The 22,815-nt window shown below is 38.1% G+C and overlaps 1 protein-coding gene across 3 annotated transcripts; it reads left to right on the top strand.

The window, feature by feature from the left end:
* The first annotated feature begins 2,385 nt into the window (after window positions 1-2,385).
* SYT4 (synaptotagmin 4) lies at window positions 2,386-14,808 on the top strand. Of its 3 annotated transcripts, none has more exons than XM_079330437.1 (5): window positions 2,386-2,795; window positions 2,898-2,976; window positions 5,708-6,522; window positions 8,088-8,208; window positions 11,219-14,808. In XM_079330437.1, exons 2-5 carry the CDS (start codon window positions 2,943-2,945, stop codon window positions 11,524-11,526), a joined length of 1,278 nt encoding a protein of 425 aa, XP_079186563.1. In that variant the 5' UTR covers window positions 2,386-2,795; window positions 2,898-2,942; the 3' UTR covers window positions 11,527-14,808. The 3 variants fall into 3 exon arrangements, with proteins under 3 accessions (XP_079186563.1, XP_079186564.1, XP_079186565.1); XM_079330438.1 differs by having other exon boundaries at window positions 2,407-2,795; window positions 5,708-6,516; window positions 11,219-14,744; XM_079330439.1 differs by having other exon boundaries at window positions 2,723-2,976; window positions 11,219-14,744.
* Window positions 14,809-22,815: the final 8,007 nt, after the last annotated feature.

Raw genomic sequence — 22,815 nt, 5'->3', positions numbered from 1 at the left:
TCTTGGATTTGTGCCAACATGTTAATCCAAAGATTCCAAACAAATTGGGCTGCTAAAACACACTTTAAAAAGAGCTCTACAACAGTTTCTTATACCCAAATTCATTGTACTCCAGGTGTTTGTAAGAAGAACAGTGGTGACAATCTATACTCTGCACTTTTTTGAAAGGAATGGAAAGTAATGATGGTCAGGGTAGTGGGTATGGCTGTTGCTGCAAGAGTTTTGGAACATAATACCGAGAATTGGTTGCTTAAGGTACAACAGACACAGATTAAAAAATACTAAACAATGGATTCTCAAGAGCAGGATATGCCAGGAACTTCATTTAACTTTATTTTCACACCAGCTTACCATATTGACTCGAAGGGAGGCAAAGTTTCTGAAGGATACTAAGCTGGGAGGAGCTGTTGACTCCCTCAAGGGCAGAGAGGCCCTGAAAAGAGGCCTCGACAAATGACAGAAATGGGAAATCACTAACCTTTTGAAGTTCAACAAGGAAAGTGCAAGATTTTTGCCTGTGATAGGGCAACCCTGGGTGTATGAAGAGAGTGTGGAATGAGATGCTGGAAAGCAGTGAAATGGAGAGGAACCTGGGGGTCCTGGTCAGTGGCAAGTTTCACTTGAGTCAGTTGTGCCCTGGCAGCCAAGAGAGACATCCCTGTCCTGGGGGACACCAGGCACAGCATGACCAGCTGGGCAAAGGAAAGGATTGTCCCACTCTGCTCTGACCTGGGGCTGCCTCACCTCAAATGTTGTGAGTAGTTTGTGTGACTGCCACAGTATAGGAAAGAGATGAAGGTCTTACAGGGTGTCCAAAGCAAGGTTATGGGGATGGTGAAGGATACAAAGGAGAAACCGTATGAGGAGTAGTTGAGGGTCTGTTCAGCTGGAGAAGAGGAGGCTGAGGGGGACATCATCACTATATATAACTAAACTTATATATTCTGTATATTTCTCATGAAAAGCAGCAGAGGGGCAGTCTGATCTCTTCTCTGTGATGACCAGTGACAGGATCTGAGCAAATGGCCTGAAGCTGTCATGAAGGTTTATGCTGGATGTTTGGAAAAGGTTCTTCCCCCAAATAGTGGTTGGGCACTGGAACAGGCTCCTCAGGGCAGTGGGCACAGAACCATACCTAACAAAGTTCAAGAAGCATCTTGAAAACACTCTCAGGCACACAATGGGATTCTTGGTGTGTTATGCATAGGGCCAGGAGCTGGATTTGATGATCCTTGCAAAACCCTCTGCACTCAAGATATTCTATGATTCCACGATCTTCCTACGTTAATTGTTTAAAATCCTGGAGCTTCACTGACTTCACTGAGAAGGAAGAATGTGCTTTTAAGTGGGGCAAGACATACTAGCTTCCAAGTGGCTGACCATGGGGAAAGGTAGTGCCAGACTATATCTGCATCTGGGTTTAGAGTTATTTAGAGAAGCAACAGCACCTGTTTCTCATTTATGCAGAAGAATTAGCTTGAAACCTGTCTGCTATACTTCCATTTGAATCCAGGAGGAGTCAGATGCCAGGTGCTGGCTTTTGCAGTTCTGTTTCACAAGGAGTTAGCTTGGTTTATTATACACTGTAGACATTCTAGTTACAGGCAGTCTCATTTTCTTGTCCAATTCCCCTTGCATTCCTCCTGTATGCGAAAGTCTTCTGTCTCTACCACATTCTTAGTTCACACTGGATGACAAGACATCTAAAACAGTAAAATCTAGAAGTATTTAAGCAAAGTTATCTCTTTCCCAGACCTGCAGGAAGATCAAGAGGATTTCAAAAGTGGGGGCTGAATTTTTTTTTGTGGGGGTGGATGTTGGGAGGAAGCTGGGAGGAGGCACAGGGACAAGTCACATCCGGAGTTTTCGTGACTCAAATTCAGTAAACGTATCACATCAGTCATAGGAAAAACGTGTGCCCTGCAGCTGGAGACGAGGTGTCTGGACTGTCTCAGGTTGGCAGCTCTTTCACATTGTTGCAATCTGTATAACTGATAGTTAATTAAGCAAATGAATGGATCTTATCCTGGCAAAAGAGGCACACCCATGTCTTCCAGAGGGTACACTGAATCACAGACATTGCTGTTTCACTGTCTGTGTCCGGTGAAGGGGTATGTGGGGGAGCTCATAACCTGCAGCAAGGCAGTGAAAATAATCGATGAGTGCATGTTGTTCAATCCAAGACAGGAATGGGCGGGGGGGGGGGGGGGAGGAGGGGGAAGGGGGGGGGGGGGGGAGGAGGGTGTAGGAAGGGAGAGAGAGAGAGACAGAGAGGAAGGGAGGGAGGGTGTGGTGGCTAGGGAGGGGGGGAGGGAGGCGGGAAAGGTGCTGATTTCAGCCCTGTAGCGTCAGGATTGCGTCAATTTGGGTTTCAACCACGTACTCAGTCTCAGAGCGGAGCTACTCAGAAGAGCCAAAACAGGAAGGGGGTTGCAAATCAGTGTGCAAAGGGGAGGACCGAAGGTTCCCCTCCCCCCTCTCCTCCAGTCCACTCGCAGCCTCCTCCTCCACTGTCCCTACTGCTCGTGTCTCTGGGTTAGGGTGTTTTTTGTTGTTGTTCCTTTTTCCTTCCCTCTTTTTTTTTTTCCCCGGTGTTGTTTTTTTTTTCTTCTTTTTAGCTGCGCCGGCAAAGACGGTTACTCGGGCGCCGTGAGAGCGGACAGCCAGGGGACAGCAGCGCAGTGCGCTTGGTGCCCCGGGCGAGTCGCTCGGCAAACCGGACAGCGGCTCCAGCACCGCGGACAGCGGCTCCAGCACCGCGGACAGCGGCTCCAGCACCGCGGACAGCGGCTCCAGCACCGCGGACAGCGGCTCCAGCACCGCGGACAGCGGCTCCAGCACCGGACAGCGGCTCCAGCACCGCGGACAGCGGCTCCAGCACCGGACAGCGGCTCCAGCACCGGACAGCGGCTCCAGTCCCTCGGAAATCGCTCGCCACCAACATGGCTCCGATAGCCGACAGCCGCCAGCAGTTCGGTAAGCGCGTCCCGGCTCCCCGCACCCAGGGCAGGGAGATGCTCCCCTCCCTTCTCCGGGAGAGGAGAAGCCTCTGCTGAGGCTCCCGGTGCCTCCCAGTTCAGCTTGTTGGGAGAGACCTGGTTTTCCCTTCAGTTCTCTTTAGGTCTCAGAAGTTGTGTGAATCTGCTTTCTTTCCCTAATCTCTCTTCCTTCTTCCCTCACACCACCCCGTTCCTCCTCCTGGTAAAGTGCTGGAAGAGATAAAGAGATTTTTGTAGGTGCTATTTTGGATGGGAGAGGTTTGGGGTTGTTTTCTGTGTCTCTGTTAAAGTAACGTGCATCAAGAGTTAGATGATGAAAATGCATCTTGCGCCACAGAGAGAGTCTTTGTTCAATTCATTCTTGGAATAATTGTCATTCTTTTTTATTCTTATTGTAGATCAATCATTAGTTAAAGTGAAAGGACATTGATAGGAAGAAGAAAATACAGGATTTCAGTGGTTTTAGCTGAACAGCAGCATCTTAATCAACCCGGTTTCATTGAGAATAACAAAGATGACAATGAACTTTTCAGTTTTGCCATTTCTGTTCAATGGATGCAGTGTGGTACTAGAAGTTTCAGAAACAGTCATGTATGTACACTTATAAAATGCATACATAAGTTGCTTTAGTCAGAAGAGCAGTAAGAGGGAAGGTTTCTGAACTCTGCTTTACAAATATTGACTCTAGCCTACATTAAGCTTGCTTTAGCAGTGGTTTGATTCAAGGATCATTCCACTGACTTAGTGAAGAGACTTCAGATTTACAACAACTGGAATAATAACTTCTCCCAGAATGAGTAGGTGATGTTTCCTATTTATGCACTGCCTTGAATGTTAACCAGTTGATTATGACAAAAGCAAAAAATTAATGTTCTGACACAATTAGTTGTAAATATAAAACCATGTTAGTTACTATTTCATCTTCTTTCCTATTCCACCCACTTGAGGGTTCTAACCACACATGTGACATCATGCTTGTCTAATTACTTATTTAAGAAACATAATTAATATTTTAAGCATCAAATTGATTTTATTGCTACTTTCAGCACTTGTAGAATTAAAAAAGAATATAGTATCTATTATTATGAAAAGTCATGAGAAAGTACTGCAAATGTACAAATCATTCTTAAAGGATATTAAAGTATTCTGATAAGTTTTCAGTTACTTTTAGCTTATTATTTTTATACTGTGTATATTTAAATTTCTGCAGTCCAGGGAATTCTTGAAACTCAAAACCACGTGCTTAAGTTAGCAAGAATACTTTTTGATTATGTATATGGTTTTCAGTAATTTCATTAAGATCTTGCAATTAAGTATATCGACTAGTACAGCTTACAGGCATCAGGAAAGTGTTGTCATAAAAAATTAATAGCCAGGCCTGATCCTTTCTGTGCTGGAACATTATGTCCTACTTTGCTCTGATAGCATTGTTGTGGATTTTTTTTTTCCCTGAATCATGCCACTAAAAAGCAAAGGTGTATTGGCAACACATTTGTCTGCCCAGCTTTTGCCTGGATGAAGTTGATATAATAATACAGGGGGATAGGCTTTTTTCACTCATCCAGAAAGACTAGAGAGAAACAGAACTGTTATATAATTGCCTTTATGAATAAGCAATGTCATGACATTAACGTTCTATTGGACAGCCAGTATTTCAAGGAAGAAAGATTAAGCTCTGATTGTTACCTTGTGGGAGGTTAAAACTCACTTAGTAATGTTACTTATGGGCAAAATTGGCTTTCTAATTAGTTGTACTCATTTACCTTTCCATGCATGCTTTGAAGGGCTAATGATACTCCATATGTAAATGATATATCCACATGGCAGTGGAGGTTGTAACACTTGCTAAGGTTCCTCTTTATTCTGTGTAGGTACAGGATTCATATCAAAACTGTAGAGAATTATGTTGTAACATTTTATTTTTGTGTACTTCCTAAGAAGTACTGACCCTTTCTGTAAACTCCCCATAAGCTCTGCTTCAGAGTCTTAAATGTAAAGCTTAGTGGTTATCAATGATAAACTCAGCTTTGAACTCACATGTGTAACTTAATGTCACATCCATCTGGAAGACACTTGCTATATAATTATTCTAAATTTTTTTGATAGACTTCCTTCTGCAAAGTATTGAAAATCCCAGTGAAACTGTTGAATGCTATAACCTCCAATTAAACTCAATTCTTTCAAGAGATATCTCCAGGCAATTATGTGATCCAACCATAAAAAAATAGTTATTTGAGTGTACAAAGTATTCTAGGAAACACTGTGGAAGGCAGATGATGTATCTATAAGTAATATATATTTCAGAGTGCATTTTAACTAACCAACAAACCTCCATATACCCAAAGCTGAAATCATCTGAGGGCTGTATTATTCACAGACATATAAGCTCAGAAACTACACACAGAGGATTGAGACAGTAGAGAAATTATGAACAGTGGTTATTATTAGAATGGGAATAGTATTTTCCTACCTAATTCTCCGTGTATGGAAAAATACTAGCATAACAAGTGTGCTGCAGAGTGGAACTGCACACTGCTGCCTGCAGATGGCGAGCAACGTGTACAATGCAGAACACTTCTAGTCTGTCAATCCTGCTGATATCACCATCTCGTATCAGTTTGTTTTATATAATTATTGCTTTATTAAATATTACGCAGAATTCAAGGTATTGCTGCTTATGTGCTTGTTGCTATTTATTTGATTTGCAGATGAAATTCCTACAGTGGTTGGGATCTTTAGTGCATTTGGCCTTGTCTTCTCTGTCTCCCTCTTTGCTTGGATCTGCTGCCAGCGCAAATCTTCCAAGTCCAATAAGACCCCTCCATACAAGTTTGTCCATGTTCTGAAGGGGGTTGATATTTACCCAGAGAATCTCAACAGCAAAAAGAAGTTTGGAGCAGATGATAAAAGTGAAGCAAAGAATAAATCAGCAATGCCAAAGAATTCTCTCCATCTTGATCTAGAGAAGAGGGATCTAAATGGCAATTTCCCCAAAACAACCACAAAAATGCAGGGCTCTCCAGATCCTGAAAATTCATCTCCTAAGCACTTTGCAGAAAGGAAGAAAGATTCAGTATCCCCTGACAGCTTAAAATCCATCACTTCCCTGTCATCTGAAGATAAACAAGACAAGCTAGGAACTCTCTTTTTCTCCTTAGAGTACAACTTTGAGAAAAAAGCATTTGTAGTGAACATCAAAGAAGCTCGTGGGCTGCCAGCAATGGATGAACAGTCAATGACTTCTGATCCCTACATCAAAATGACAATCCTGCCTGAGAAAAAGCACAAGGTGAAAACCAGAGTGCTGAGAAAAACCTTAGATCCAGCTTTCGATGAGACTTTTACATTTTATGGGATCCCCTATAGCCAAATTCAAGATTTAACCCTTCACTTCATGGTCTTGAGCTTTGACAGATTTTCCAGAGATGATGTCATTGGAGAAGTCCTCATCCCCCTTGCTGGAATTGAACTCTCGGAAGGAAGGCTGCTCATGGACAGAGAGATCATCAAAAGAAATGTTAGGGTAACACCTTTTTTGTTCGAAGTTTGAAAATGTTGTGACAGGGTTAGCTCTGATTCTTGTGTAATGCTGCTGCCATCTTGGAAAGAAAAACCAAAAAGCTCACCAGGCAATTACTGAGATGCTTTCCTAATGGCAGTGTGAGGAAGCCATTACATAAATGCAATGAAAAAAAAACCAAAACACATTACACCAAGCATGTTGAAAGAAATTGCTAATGCCCTAAGCTCTAATTTCTTATTCATCTGGTCCAGCAGGTTTGAGTGGACCCATATCAGTTAGCTCAAGCAGACTCAACCTCCACTGATTTGCTTTTAATTGCTTTTAAATGAAAGAATAAAAATATTTATGTATTATTCCTTTTCTCCTCCATCCCCTTTCACATTTGACATAATTCTTTCTTAAATCATACTGAAGTCAATGGAAATGTCAACTGCATGGTTATGTAGTGCATTCTTAAGGAATGTAGGTAGTCCTTAGTTAGGGAACTGGGGCCTTCTAGAGACAATATTGTTGATGTTGTAGCATGTTCATGTACAATGGTGCTGTTACTATCTTGTCCCTTTTGAATTGTGATACAGGCTGCAGGTTTATTAAAAGCAGTAAGAGTGAAATCACACACTTGCTGGAGTTACCAACAAAACTTCCTGACTTTACTGGGACAGAAATATTTCACACTGTGTTGTCTCAATTCAGGATGCATGGGTCATTTACAACCACCCCAGCTAACTACTGAAATGCACAGACATCACACACACACGTCTCTTAAATCTCTGCTAAGGAAGTGAAATGTATATTGACATTCAGCATGATTGGTTTCAAATGGCAAACATACTACCAAATAAAATTAATGTCTACCAGGCAACATACCTATAGCTAATACTGTTATTTTGCAATTCTATCACTCTATGGGAACAAGTATGTCACTGATCTTTTGTTGATAACTTATTGGATTTTCTGGTGTAAAAGGTACTATCTTCTCTTGTTTCCCTTGCCTTCATTCTCCCTTTGAAACAAACGTTCAAACTCCTGCAAATTCAAATCAAATAATCATAGAGAAAATCTTTGATCTCACCATTATTTCATGTATATTATACTGCTTTAGATTGTCATGGGATAAGATTTCACTGATAGTTTGAATCCTTTCTGTTTAAAATACTTTAGAGAATATTTTTTCTTTACCTGTATTAGATTTTTCATTCCAAATATATCTTTATGGAATTTTTCTTTGCTTAAGATAATTTTCTTTTTTAATTGAGATTTTTTTTTCAGGATTTAATTTCTACCCCCCAAAGATAGTGATGTTATGTCAACCAATATTGTCCATTTATTTTTATTTTTGTTCAGTCTGATAAATAAGCATAGGAAAAGTTATATAACTAATAGAGAAGGAAATTATATTCACTATGTAAATCAGAATACTTGCACATGTTATCTCCTTCTACACAATTACAGAGCATATCCTTCTGTGACTTTTCATAAACCTTCTTAACTCTGGTTTAAAGCTTGGTCAATATAATTGCTTATTAATAGTTTTATTCCTTTTTTTTTCCCTTTAATTTCCTCAGAAATCATCTGGTCGTGGAGAATTACTGGTCTCTCTCTGTTATCAATCTACAACAAACACACTCACTGTCGTTGTTCTAAAAGCCAGACATCTACCTAAATCTGATGTGTCAGGATTATCAGGTAATGGTTTTAATAATGAATATGCCCTAAGAATATAAAAAAAATAATAAAAGACAGCTGAAATACTGAATTTCAAAGACTAAAAATATTCCAAAAATACAGAAATGGTGCTTCTATTATTTACATCCTATTCATTTTATTAATATCTAGGTCAATGCTTTATTTCCAGGGTATGTGTTTTACAAATTTGCTCTTCAATCACATAAAAAAAAAGGTGACATCTGTTAGCAGTGGAAACCAATGAGTTTTATGATTGTCTTGAACAGAACCCATCTGCCATAAGCGTGGGATGTTGTTTGCAGATACCAAAAGCTTTATTTATGACAAAAAATGAGTTTATTTGTAGAAAATCAGTACTGAGTGCGATTATCATATGATTTATCTCAGAAGAAAAACAGCCTCTTACCTCTGTGTTGAATTTGGCCCATTGAGCACTAACATTTTTTGGCAAGGTGAAAAGGTGAGCTGTGCCAGTGCTGGGAGGAGTCTGCAGCATGGCACACATGCTTTATTGTGAGTTAAACTTGGGATGCACTAAGAGGGATCACGTTTTTTCTCTCTTCTCCATGTCTGCTGCCATTTCTCATTCAGTGGAAGCTCCACTGAAGCCAATTTTAGAATTGCACATAGAAGACATATTAAGGCTATATAACATAATAATAGTATAAAATTTAATGTCTTATATATGACTGCCACACAAAAACAACAGTACACAAAACAGGGCTGTAGTACCACATCTGCTGCTCTTCTTTGTAGAACTTATAGTCTCCCATTTCACTCTATATTATGAAAAAAAAGCAGAAGGAGTGGATTTGAAAAGAACTGAATAATCATCACTACAGCCAATAATGCATTATTTCTATTTCTCATACTGCAATTCGCCTGGAAAATTAGCCCATCCTGAATTAAATGAAACAAATTTATAGGTAACTCTCATTGAGTACCATATAAATCTTCCTTTTTATCTAAATTTTGTTCACATATCAGAAGGAGAAAGGATGTATATGGAGCCCAACAATTTGCTTGACTAAAAGAGAGTTTATATACTTTACCCCAAAGTCACAGGAGAAAGTGGCAGTTTCATGAAGGCAGCATGACAGCCAGTTGATCTCAACAGACCTGTTTGATGTTTACCCACGTGGAAAAATAACTTGGTAAAAAAACCCCTCCTAATCACAGAACCTGACTGGACTCTATGGAACACTCATTGTTTACTGCACTTCTTACAAGTAAATATAGAAAATTTCTTTGCTTTTCCTGCATCCCCCAGGAGAGCCTTGCTAACTATAATAGGGATGCATATTTCTGCAGGCAACCATGTTGCACCTGAACACCTACTTAATTACATAATTTAAACAGTTTTTCATTATTTTCTGTTCATCAATAAGGCCCAGTGCAATAGATATTTAGGTGTCAGCAGCATATTGCACTCAAGAAAGTCATAATTTCCTCTGTGACTTTCCCCTCATCCCAATATTGATCTTGGAAAACAAGGAGGGTGAAGTGATGTTTCTAAGGGATAAAATAAACAATTCCACACTTCAACCTCCTTGAGAAGAGGGGAATTTTGAAATACTCAGAAGCTCTTCCATTTTCACAATCCCCTTGATTTCTTTGGTCACTGGTGCTGAGTGACCTTTATTAACCTAATAAAATCAAGTGGAACTCTTTAACCTTATCTAGTATCTGGACAAAGACAACAACAACAACAACAACAAAGAAAAAAAAAAAAAAAGAAAGAAAATAAATGGAAAAGAAAAATAAATGAAAACCAGTATGAATCCACTGATTGATATTTATTTTGCTGCTATACTTGTTTGACAGAATAATTTCAAAACCAGCGACTGTTTTCATTAAGCCCTCTTTTTGAAATATTCATTAGGGTAATAGAGTATGAAAGTGCAGAGATACTCTATTATACCCTCTCTATTACTCTATTACTACTAGTAGACTATTGTCAGTTCAAGGGAAGATAAAACTTTTACTCATCTAACCATTTAAATCTGATAACTGTGACATAAACTGTATAAATACTGTTCATTTTCAGTATTACTTCTTTTAAAAAAATATTCAGGTGTTCTTGATGATTAACTTGGCTGATTGTTTGCATAAAATATCATGTTTGACTGGGTTCAGTAGAGAAGATTTTGTACTACATCACTGCACCATGAGAACCTGGAAACAGGCCCATAATTTCACAGAATAAATGCCAAGGTAATTGAAAGGGTTGAATTTTAAAATGTCTCCTCTGAAAGAATGAATATGGCCATTATTGAAGACAATAGAAAGGGAAACTCATAACAATCAAATAAGTATGATGGATGCAAACACTCAGTTGGCAGCTAAAAATAAGGACATTTTCAATTCCTATATTCAACACAAGCACAGGTGTAAAGACAGATACACATTCCAACAGCAAACATACCCTTACATTAAAAGTTCATTGTCAAATTTGTTCAAAAACTATTGGTGGCCTCAATTTAATCAAATTAATTTACTTTAATGGAACCAGCAGAAATACCTTCATTCTCCATTCTTTTAGCCCAAGTTTATTCAATTCTTTCTGAAGATTTTCTTCTCATTATTTGATTAGTGCTGAAGATCATACTCCAGTAGAATGCCTGAAAAGCAAATTTCTGTCACACATAAATGTGTAATGATACATATTTTTCAGAGACCTTTTGTGCACTTTCAGACTATATTTGAATGTGGTAGAGGTGTTGTTGGTTTAACTGCAGGGCATGAGTTATAAAGGAAACACCTGCATTTGATTGCAGTCTATACTTCACTGACTGCCTTGAACACAATTGTGGTGACCATAAAGAGAAATTAAAGGGGCTAATTCAGATATAAAGAAAAAAAATTTAAAAATTGGATTAGATGTATCATCATGAATAGCTTGAAAGTTGATGTAATTATGTTGGATAATTATGGAATTTACCATAAACTAGATCAAAGAATTTCTAAACACTGTTCAATAGCTGATCTGTGCTCTTTCTTTTCGTTGCAGACCCTTATGTCAAAGTGAACCTGTATCATGCCAAGAAAAGAATTTCTAAAAAGAAAACCCACGTGAAGAAGTGCACCCCCAATGCAGTGTTCAATGAATTGTTTGTCTTTGACATTCCTTGTGAGGGCCTTGATGATATCAGCATTGAATTTCTGGTTTTAGATTCAGATAGGGGGTCAAGGAACGAGGTCATTGGCCGGTTAACCTTGGGATCTTCAGCAGAAGGAACAGGTGGAGAGCACTGGAAGGAAATTTGTGAATATCCCAGGAGACAAATTGCCAAATGGCATATGTTATGTGATGGTTAGCAGCTTAAAGAAGGGTTGGATCTCAAAACACTATACATATATCCATAGGCAAGGAGCAAGTTTTTTTTCTTTGCTATGTATAATTACTATCTTTTAACTACATTTTTTTTCTTTTTTTTTCAAGGGGGGGTGGGGGTTTGAAATAAAATTGTATTGGATTATCAGAACAGAAGGTAACTCAATTTTTACCGTAAATAACGGAATTTCTATTTCATTAAACGTTAACATAATTAGTTCAGATTAATATTCTTCTAGAGTTTAAGTGGCCTGTAAATTCTGAAGCACTGTAAACCTCAAGAACAAACTAGGTTTTGAAAAAGTCATTTATTAGTGACTCATATATAGAAGATAACCTTATTACAATACAATTACAAAAAAACCCCACCTGTGGCTTATTAGGGAAGGGGATAGATCTATAAAAGCCGTGGGGATTGAGGGTGAGTAGGGGAGGAATTCCTTCCACCCCTCCACCAAAAAACTTTTTATGAAAATTTAGTCATTATTTGTAAGGTTTGGTTACTTATACTTTGATCATTCCAAAGAATGAACATGTTTTTAGCATTTAGCTTTACATATCATGTTGTGTAAAACTATTGTTTTTAAGTGTTGAAATATTATTATTACACTCGGATTTTTTTTTAGTAAGTTTATATATATAGTTTGTTTTATTACAATGACCAAAAGAGATACATTCTTCAAACTAATGATCAAGTTAGCAAACATTTTTTGTTAAAAGGGCTCCTTTACGGGTGACTGTACATGTTACAGTATAGCTAGAATTCGGGGTTAGATATGGCTTGCTTTTTTTTCCTCTAGGTAGGATTACACTTTAAATATTTCAAGCCATACAAAAGAATTTCTGTTGAGATAATGTAACATACAGAATATTGCAATCAATTACTTTTCATTTTCATAATAACCAAGTATATCTGAAAGATTCACTAGTACAAAAAACAGATTTATGTTTTTTGTTTTGGTTTTGGTTTTTTTAAGTTTCATTAAAGAATAAACAAAATAGTGAATAAACAAAGAAGAAAATCTTATTCTGCTGTTTAACTTCTGTATTTAACCTCCTGGACTGTAACAAATGCCATTACAGTCAGCACCAATATACAAATTTCAATGCATTTTTAAAACTTTGCAGGAGAGGAAACCAAATTCACTTTATAATTTCTCCAATATTATGTAGACAAAGTACATGGAAAGTACTTTGATTATATAAATTAATGTACATTATTGACTGTACTGAAAATGGTGGTGGTAAGGGAAAGTAACATCCTGGTTTCATGCCAGTGTGACACGTCTAAACTCAAATTGTGTCAGGCTGAGGAAATATCAAGTGTAACAATAACAAGTGTACAAATAAAGCATTTAGACCTGTGAAATTTAGTCTTGATCCCACCAGATAGGTTTTTAGGCTGTCAGAACTATAGCACAACTATAAGCAAATTATTTCCTAAAGTTTGTGCACTGACTTCTGATACAGATTTGTTTGCAAGTATTAGTCCTACTTCATTTTCAAGTACAATATATATAAAGAAGAAGATAGTGATGTTAGTTGTTGACATAAGAAGGGTTAAAAAGTGGAAAACCATTTTCAGTATTTTTGCATACGTCATTTGTCACGTGTAATCCCATTGAAGTGAATGAGACTACTTGGGAATTAAGGCACTGCTCATTGTGAGTAAAGGTAGCAAAATGGGCATGCCAGGTTAGAACAAACCAAACATACATTGAATGTCAATCTACTCTCATTAAACAACAGACCTAGGTCCTACTTAAAACTGTTGGGGATTTGTTGTCTACTTTACCTGTTCTCATATGGCCAAATTATGTTTGCAGGAAAGGACACTGAAATATGAAATATGCAAGTAGACAAATAGCACTGGGAGAATTCCATTGAGGCTCTTCCAGGTTTTGTGTCAGTATTTTCTCCAGTTTTTGAGAATGTGTTTGATACAACAGTGTTTATAGATTTCTGTAAAAATACATTTTCAAAATGACATAAACATGCTTTTTATGATAATGCTAAATGTAAAAATATTGCGTATTGTATGTATAAAGGAGAGGAATCTTTTTTGATTATTTCTTTAGAAAGTTGATTAACTGCTTAAGGGCTAGAGTTTGCCAGCTGCATTCAAGCAGAGCTAATCCAAAACCACCAAATGAAAGGAAAGATGCCTAAAGCTTCAGTGGGGTTTGTAGTGCAATCACAGAGCAAAACTCTTCTGAGTCAACTCAGAAATTACACTGGGACCATGGATATGGCGAAATACTGTTTTATCCAATGGAGACTGGGAGAGTTTAGGTCAGTATAACACAATCAGCTTTGCTACAATTTCTGAAAAGGAAAGAACTGAGGTGGAAATGATTGCATCAGAGGAAATGGGGCATCTTTCAATTAAAAAAGATGGAGATTTTTGTACGCTGGCCCATAAGTAGTTCATTATCTCTAAAAATCAGATGGCAGGCATCATCTGTCTCCAATGAACACAAAATATGACATTAGGGGATAACAATTCATCTTCTTGAATTAATGCTGGGCTGTGATGATCATCTTTCATTTTGCATCCAACAAGTCGTCACTGATTTTTTTTTCTTAGTTTTTCTAACAGCTTGAGAGTCAATATTTCTACCAGCTAAATGGCAGGTTTATTGTGGGGTAGGGGGGTTGGAATGGGAAAGGGAAGCAAAGAAATTTTTATTAAATCTAAGAAACCTTGTAAATATGTGTTGGTTTTTTCTGGTTTTTTTTTGTTTTGTTTTGTTTTGTTTTGTTTTGTTTTCATTTAAAGCAATTCTTAGTTTGGAAAGTTGAGTAAAGACGACTTGTAATACATTTTAAACCAGAAAGAGGCAGGAGAGTGAATGTAGGCCTGTACTGAGGTGAGAAATTCTGCTGTTTTATAAAGTATTCAATTCTCATTGTGAATATCTTGAACTCTGTTAAGGATACTGTACTGTATTAAACATGTAAAAAAAAAAAAGATGTTTGTCTATGTAGCTTACAAAAATAATAACTCCTTGAATGGGAGACTATCCATGTCTGGAGATCTGTCGTAACTAAATACCTGATTTGTTATGGTGTTGTAACTTAATAGAAGCTATTCAAGAGGAAGCATGGTGTATGAGATTTTGTAAGTTATTTGTGCTGGTTCTGTATGTTGTGCCATGTGTGTAAGACAAGAATAAACTGCTGCTTTTGTTCATCCCATCCCAAAATAATTATCCCACCTATGTATCTTTTTGTTTCCCCCAAAGATTTCTGCTATTGTTTGTGTTTATGGTCTACTCTCTCACGCTTCTATCAGAAAACATTTGACTTGTAAAACCTTCTTCTCACAGACGTGGATTAGATTTGTTCTGCCAAATACTACCCAGGTACATCACATGTTCTTTATTCCCAGCTGCTTGCTAAATATGACTCCTGAAATGTACTCTGCACTCAGGTTAGAACTTGGAACACAACCCATGACAGAAAATATGAGTCTTGAAGGGATTGATATACAGATGCAAACAAAAATTAATTCTAATATATTAGGTAGAAGGAGCAAAATTAAAGTTACATTATCCTACTGCAGAATATTTGCCCAGGCCAATCATGCTGTACCATTCCTTGTAGACAAGGAAGTCATGTCAGGCTCTAACTTTCAGGTGAGTTTAGAAGATGAGGTAGAGAAAATACTGATTTAAGTGCTGTACACATATACAAACTTTGCTACTTTGCTCTCAAAGATCATTGGAGTGTTTACTAGCACAGAAACAGGAATGAGGGAAGAAAGGAGGCAGGTGCAGCTGGGATATAGGTTGCCATTTAATGACTCCCATTGTGAGCTCCAACACTTGGAAGGGATCCCTGATATTTGAGGCAGAAATCAATTACAGGATTCATGAGCCAGATGTATAAATAGAACATCTTCTACTCAAGCTGATATATTCTCTCTGATAGATCTCCTGCCCCCACAAGACAGGTATCAGCTGTGAGACTGCTCTACTCCATCCCATGTAGGCCCACTTCTTCTCTCTTCCTTCCACTGTACACTATTCTGCAAATAATGGTGATTCACATGGTTCACATTCCAGACCCACTTCTTCAGGACAAAGATCAAGAATGCTTTTATGGTTTGACCAAGAATATCTTTATGTTTTGATCAGGAATGTCTTTATGTTTTCCAAATACAATGCAGGTGAGCCTCAGGGGGAATCTCAAAGCTAATGTTCCAATTGTTATTTGTACCTCAAATTGCTGCAACAGACCATTGAGGGAGCCCTTTCAGATATTCTCCTCTTTACAGGACAAATTCCCCAAGTCAAACACTATTCTGTAAGCTTGTTGAATTTTATGACATTGTAGATAAAACATGCTTAACACGTGGCAGAAATACATAACCACAGATGAACATACATAGCACATTTTCTCCCTCTAAAACAAGATTCAAATAGGGTCTATGTAAGCTGCTACCTTTTCATCTTCTCTCTCCTTCATAATGTTTCATGGAGGTGCTGAACAACTCACAACACTCTTGCAGCTAGTACAACTGGCATTGACATTGTTTGCTTTGCTGATGGTGACTCCTTAATTCAATTTAAGCAATTACCTTAATTAAAAAAACTGCTACCCAGTTCTCATAGGGTATTTCCATATTTTTGGCTCTCCACAACTGAACAACTGTTGTAACACAACTTTGGTCTGGAAGCAGCACTGTAGTACTGTTTACAGTTGCAGCATGGAATAACTTCATGGTTATATAGGATCAAGAGATCAAAGTCAGTAAGGAGGGAAATGAAAGAAGTTAAATGTTGTGTTAAGTTTTTGTTATGCTTGCATTTTTATGCCAGTTTTACCATTGTGTTCTTCTTTACACAACCAGAGAATATGCTGCAGTCATGAGTCATGTGTTTGCTCTGCACCACCAGCAACAAAATCAGATGTTGTACTGAAAAATCTAACAGTTTCTGCCTAAGCCCTTCAGTCTCAGCTGCAGCAGGAGACACCATTTAAGCCCCCACACTTCCCCCTGCCCCCAGAGCTCTGCAGTCACTCTTGATATGCTCTGAATAAACCCTGGCAGTGCTGTTCATGCCCAAATGGAAGAACTGCCACACTCCAAGGGCTGGAAAACTTTTGGCAACAATTTGGGTCCTGGTCTCATTGCAAGGACAGATTTCCCAAATCATCACCAGACAGGTTGGCAGATTGGACATCCTTCCCCATGTGAATGCTGTCTCCAGGATCTCTCACCCTCCTTTTCTCCTCTGTGAGCACACACAGACTGTTGCTCCAGGCTGAGGCTTGCTCTTGTGTCCCCTCCCTGGATACTGAAAATCTCAACAGTTTCTGGCAGGTGCCCACCCTCACTATTCACTCCTCCTGAAACTGCAGCAGCCCCAATCATGTAACTCCTACATCTGTTAAAGTTTCTTTAATGATGTAACAACTTATCCTTAAAAAAACAGCAGTCATTCACCCTGCAGATCCCACGGGATTCCTTGCTGTGAATCTTTCTGACAGTAATGTGCTCTCAGGTCAGTAAAGAACAGGTTGGGTCTGACTGGAAAACACTCAGCCTTCTCTCAACCTGGTGAAGGAAATTTCACTCATCACTGAATCTTTTTCTTCCTCTTTGAACAGTGTCTCAAGGCTTTTTATTGGTGACTGAGCTGCAAGAAGACGTGGTTTTGTGATTTTCTAAGTGGATGTTGTGGCATGGAATTTGGGTTTTAGTGACATTCCTGCAGGAATGTCAGGTCCCACTGGGTGACAGGTAAGTGCTGTGCTACTGAAAGCAGCTTCACTGGGGCTGTGCTTGCACACAAGGCTGAGGAAGCAGTCATGTGCAGGAGCTCTGAGTCATAGCATTTTGGATTGTGAGTTAAACTAGAATAGATTGCTTGCAATATAAATTAATGTTGCAAAAAGGTCCCTGTATTTCTTCCATGTAAGAAATGCTGTGTTATGAAAGGCTCTAGTTCTTAAAAAAACCCAAACCCAAAATAAAAAACCAAACAAATGCCTCCCAAAAGCCAACAACTAAAATCCCCCAAAAAACAAAAACAAGAAGCACAAAATCCAAGATGCAAAAGTCCAAAAGACATAACAAAACACATTAAGATTACTTCCTTTAGAAATTGCAGGTGAAAAAGCATCACTGTAAAGCAATATCATGGCTGTTACAGTTCTTTTTTCTGATCAACTAAGGGTAATGTATAGTGACTGTGATATTTAACTTAATCTTGACGGAAACCCTAGGAATAACCATGACTTTTTTCTGACAGATGCTGTAAATATTTTGCATGGCTCAGAAAACACAAGTATTTTTATGGAAACAAGTAAGAAGTATTTCACAGTATCACTTGCCATATTGATTGCATCTCCATAATACCCTCTCAATGAAATAGCCTTTAGGATTTTACGAATGAAAGTTTCTAGTTGAAGAGGGAAACCTCTGCATGCCTGCATCTGAAGTGCCTCTGTACATTGATTTGTGGGGCAAATAAACAGTATTCTAGCCTCAATTTTCCTTTCAGTATCATGGGATAAAGCTTAACAACATCAACAGCAGATATTAACTTCATGACTTTTGTTAGGAATTATTATTTTTGCTGTTCTCCAGGGTTGTAAAGCTGATCTGAGGACTGTATTTTCTTGAGATAAATCCCTCAGAGCTGTATGCTGGAATGGATATATATGGAAAAGAAAGTAGATGTGAATCACAAAAAGGCATGTAACAATAGAGAATTATCCCAGGCTAAAATCAGAAATTATATTGAATGGCAATAAAAGGTACAGATAAGTAAATCAGTTTGAAGTGTAGATGAGTAAAATGTTGTCAGCAGAGAAAAGGAGGTAGAAGTCTTATACTTTTACAGAACAAGCAATACCAAGATTCAATTGACCCCATTACACATTTCTAAGTCCTGTGAGGAGAGGCTGAGGGAGCTGGGGAAGGGGCTGGAGCCCCAGGAGAGGCTGAAGGAACTGGGAAGGGGCTCAGCCTGGAGAAAAGGAGGCTCAGGGGGGACCTTGTGGCTCTGCACAGCTCCTGACAGGAGGGGACAGCCAGGGGGATTTGGGATCTTATCCCAGGGAACAGGGACAGGAGGAGAGGGAATGGCCTCTGGCTGGGCCAGGGGAAGTTTAGGTTGGACATCAAGTAATTATGTAATTCTGTAATTCTGTGATTCTGTGAGTCTGATTTGTGTTGCTTGTTTTTTGCATTATTCACTCAGTGAAAGCAGCATATCCTTATTTTAGCCTGCTGTGATGCACACTATATTCACTGTGTGTGATTGGTGGTGCTTTTCCTTTGAACAGAGGCTGCAAGGGTCAAGTCTTGCACATCTTTATTTGTACAGAAATTGCCTAAGGAGCTGTTTCCCTGTTAGGAAGTGCTGGGCCAAGGCTGATGCTGTCAGATCTGGACTGACAGAGTGATAGGGAAGCTCTGTTTGTCTCAGGTGTTCCTCTAGTATCCAGGAAAACACTTTTGCTTTCATTCTGTTTTAGGAGACGCCAAGAGGAAAATTTTGACAAGGGTTATGTTCAGAGCAAAAGGTTTGGTTTACTGCTCTGCTCCAGGCTTTTTGAATCACTACATTACTAATTGCAACCTTTAAGTACCTGAAGGGAACATAAATGAAAGTTGGAGAGAGACTATTTACAGAGTAATGTAGTGAAAGAACAAGAAGGAAAAGTTTTAAAGTGAAACAGGGTATGTTTAATTGGATATCAGCAAAAAATTCTTTACTGTGATGGCAATGGGGGTCTGGCACAGGTTGCCCAGAGAAGTTGTGGCTGTCCCATCCCTGAAGTGTTCAAGGCCAGGTTGGATGAAACTATGAGAAATTTAGTACAGTGGAAGTTGTCCCTGCCCATGACAGTGGAGTTGGAATGAGATGGTGTTTAAAGTCCCTTCCAACTCACATATTCTGTTATTCACCCAAACAGACAACCTATGTTTGTTCCTCCCCCTGCCCCTGTTTCAGACAGTCATGGCTCTGCTACAGCCACAGCCAAATTTTTAATTTCTAATACAGTTACCTAGATAACCACATCCTCACAGGCTTTCATTGAGACCTTTTCTTGGACATGAATGGTGCTGCCAAACTTGACACCCACAACAGCCTCCAGTGTTTTTCTCTGTGAAAGCATGCCTTTTCTGGCTATGACTGTCCCTTAATCATTTATAATATCCAGCTCTACCCATTATGCTTTCTTAGACTTTTTTGCATTTTCTTACATTACAATTGGTCATTCTGAGCAATTTCTTACATCAGGTTCAGTAGTTTTCTTGTTAAGTTGGTTAACTTCAGGCTGATGCCCAGTCACTGGTTATTTGTCTGTGGTCTAACACTAACTGCTGTGTTCCACACATGTTCTTATGCTTTTGTTGGATAGAAAATAATCTTCTAGAATTAGGCTTGGATTGTTGATGTTCAATACATCTGTGTTAGAAAAGTAGTTAATTTGTCTTTGTACCACTGGATGATATTTTAGCTCTGGCCTAAATCACTAAGGTGTGGAACACTGTGATACACCTTAACACTTCATTTAGATGGATCAAAAGGAGCCTTTCTTAAGCCTTTCCTTGTTGAATCAATATGTGTGTTCCTTCATTGCTAATTTGAATGAACTCTGTTGTCTCACAGTTAATGCACAAATTCTGAAAAAAAGATATCCCTTACTGTAATACAGTCAACAGAAAACTTCTATTTTCTCCCTCTCTCCCTACAGCCAACATTACAAAGACAGAGACTAAGATAGAAATGATTCTTCAACACTCAGTGGAAAATCATTATGCACAGACCTGGGGCAGTTCTGAGTTTTTCACAAACTGAAGTTTATCTATCTCTGATAAAAACTAAAAAAAATGCAATTAAGTGAAAGTAAATTTGTGCCTAATCTCAGGGTAAAGCAGCTTGAAACGACCCCAGAATAATAATGCAAGGCTATTCTGCATGAAGAGGCAATACCTTGCCCATCAATTTTTCTATGGATTTAATGTTTCAACTGATATTTTTTTCATTATTCACGTTTATGCAGGATGCAAGGTTCTTGTCACACATTATGCCTCCCTGATGGACGTGCCTCTCTACCAAGAAGTTGTGTTTGCCCATGGAGGCAAATGTTCTACTAGAGGCAATCTTCTGAATGGAAATTGCTATGAAATTATAACCAAAACTACATGTGGCTCAGAAAATATATTCCAGGAACAGATACTTTTTTGTGATTGGTGTTTTTTTTCTTGTTTAGAAGATCAGTATAGATTTTGGAAAGAAAACAGTTTCCACAGACCTTCAATGGTCTATAACAGTTATTTAGAAGTAAATTGAATCTGGAAAGTTAGTATTTTAATGCCTATTACATTAATTGAATCATTATTGCATTTATGACTTAAAGAGTGTCAGTTCAAATTATTATTCTGCCTCAGTTTCAGGTAAATATTCTGCCTCTGAGATCACCAGGTACTTAAAAAGGCATCTCTTTCTGTCACCTCTTTTTTAAGCTTAATAATAATTAATAATAGTTAGAAGCAGGCATTGATATGACTTAGGGAGAAGGTTTAGTCATGGACTTGGCAGTCCTGGAGTAATAGTTGGCCCTGATGATCTTAAAGGCCTTTTTCAAGCTAAATGGTTCTGAGGTTCTGAAAGTAATGTTCTGGTGAAGAAAAGAGATTGTTGCTGTGAGCTAAAAAAAATAGCTAATTCACAGAAAACAGCAAAAATAAAAAACTGAACACACCCCCTACACACCTGCAAAAAACCCAAAAGCAAAAGCAAAAGCAAAAGCAAAAGCAAACAAAAAACAAAAAACAAAAAACAAACAAAAAAAACAACCCCCCCCACCAAAAATAACCCCAAAAACAAATAAACAAAACAAAAAACCCCAAAACAAAAAAAAAAAAAAAAAAACCAACCAACAAAAAAAAAAAAAAAAAAAAAAAAAAAAACCACCGCAAACCAAACCAAACCAAACCAGAAAACTTCCATAAACAAACAAACAAAAATCCAGGAAAAAATTACAAACCAGTAAGTCCCAAAAACCTATAAAAAAACAACAAAACTAAAATAATACACAAAAAACCACACAAAAATAAATAACCCCCACAACACAAAAACACTCAAGCAACTTTTTTATTTCAGAATAGAGAATAAAATCAGATTATGTTCAAGATTGTCACTACACTCTTTAGAAACCAGAGAAACAAAAGGATCACTATGGCTTAGGAGCTTCATTTTTAGAAAATTGACTATCTGATCTTTTGCAGGTAGAGGTGACATAAAGGGGCTCTTATAAATGTGTTGTATAACATGGAAATTAACAGATGACACATCTCCAGGGTGAAGAATTCTACTAACCTAAAACATCTAGTATTTTATACTTGGTTACATTTGAGAATATGCTTAATCCTTGGGGTACAAGGAAATGATGGAGACTCATCCACAGCACTCTCATGTGGGCAGAGTGCATGCACCTGATGATTTCTATTTTATTCTGATCATACTTGGCTGCTTTCCTGAGGGATGATGGGTCAATCTGCTCTCAAGAGGAAGGAGGTGTTAATGCTTTGTGCTTCTCAGGGTGGTTTTAAACCTCTGTGAAATCACATTTTCAAACCCTATGTAGATGAGTATCACTAAGAATTGTTGTGAAAGTGATCAAGTCAGAGCTTGTGCTTGCCTGGCATTTTTTGCCCTCTCAATGATAATTTGCAACTCAGAAATGTAAGAGAGTTATGATACCCAGAGCTAAGAAATATCTACAAAAAGATTATGCTGTCAGCCAACACCAATTATTATGATTAAAATCTGATGCAATAATAATGCCTGTCCTAGAATCCCCTTGAAAATAACTTTGTTATATATACATGGCACTGCAAAACAGCATTCACACAGACACTTAACTGAATTTGCCCTTTGCATAAATCTATAATATATAGTACCTACATAAAACAGGCAACATTTTATATGAATCCTCTCTGAAATATGGTGCATAAAACTGATACAAAACAGGAACAAAGTCAATGCAACTAAAATACTTACAGTAACTTATTTAGGTCTATAATATGAATTTCCTATTTTTCTCCTCATACTTTTGTGTTAAATGCCAAAGGCCTGTAATGGAGAATGAATGAGAGAATTATGATACAGTACACAGCAATCATGTCACATTTATTCTGTGCAATAAATTAAAATGAAATACACGTTATCTGAAGTGGTGTTTGCTGTCTGAGCTGAAAAAAGACATGTTGCCTGGCATTCTTCATATTATATTACCCCAATTGT

The sequence above is a fragment of the Erithacus rubecula genome (genome assembly GCF_903797595.1).
Source record: "Erithacus rubecula genome assembly, chromosome: Z".
NCBI classification, from domain to species: Eukaryota; Metazoa; Chordata; class Aves; order Passeriformes; family Muscicapidae; genus Erithacus; species Erithacus rubecula.
This window is presented reverse-complemented; position numbering and strand designations above follow the sequence as displayed.

Bases quoted from the DNA above. Each gene is read 5' to 3' on its own strand.
- SYT4 (XM_079330437.1), top strand. From the start codon at position 2,943: ATGGCTCCGATAGCCGACAGCCGCCAGCAGTTCG. The intron at 2,977-5,707 runs GTAAGCGCGTCC...TTTGATTTGCAG, and splicing joins CGACAGCCGCCAGCAGTTCG to ATGAAATTCCTACAGTGGTT. The intron at 6,523-8,087 runs GTAACACCTTTT...TAATTTCCTCAG, and splicing joins TCATCAAAAGAAATGTTAGG to AAATCATCTGGTCGTGGAGA.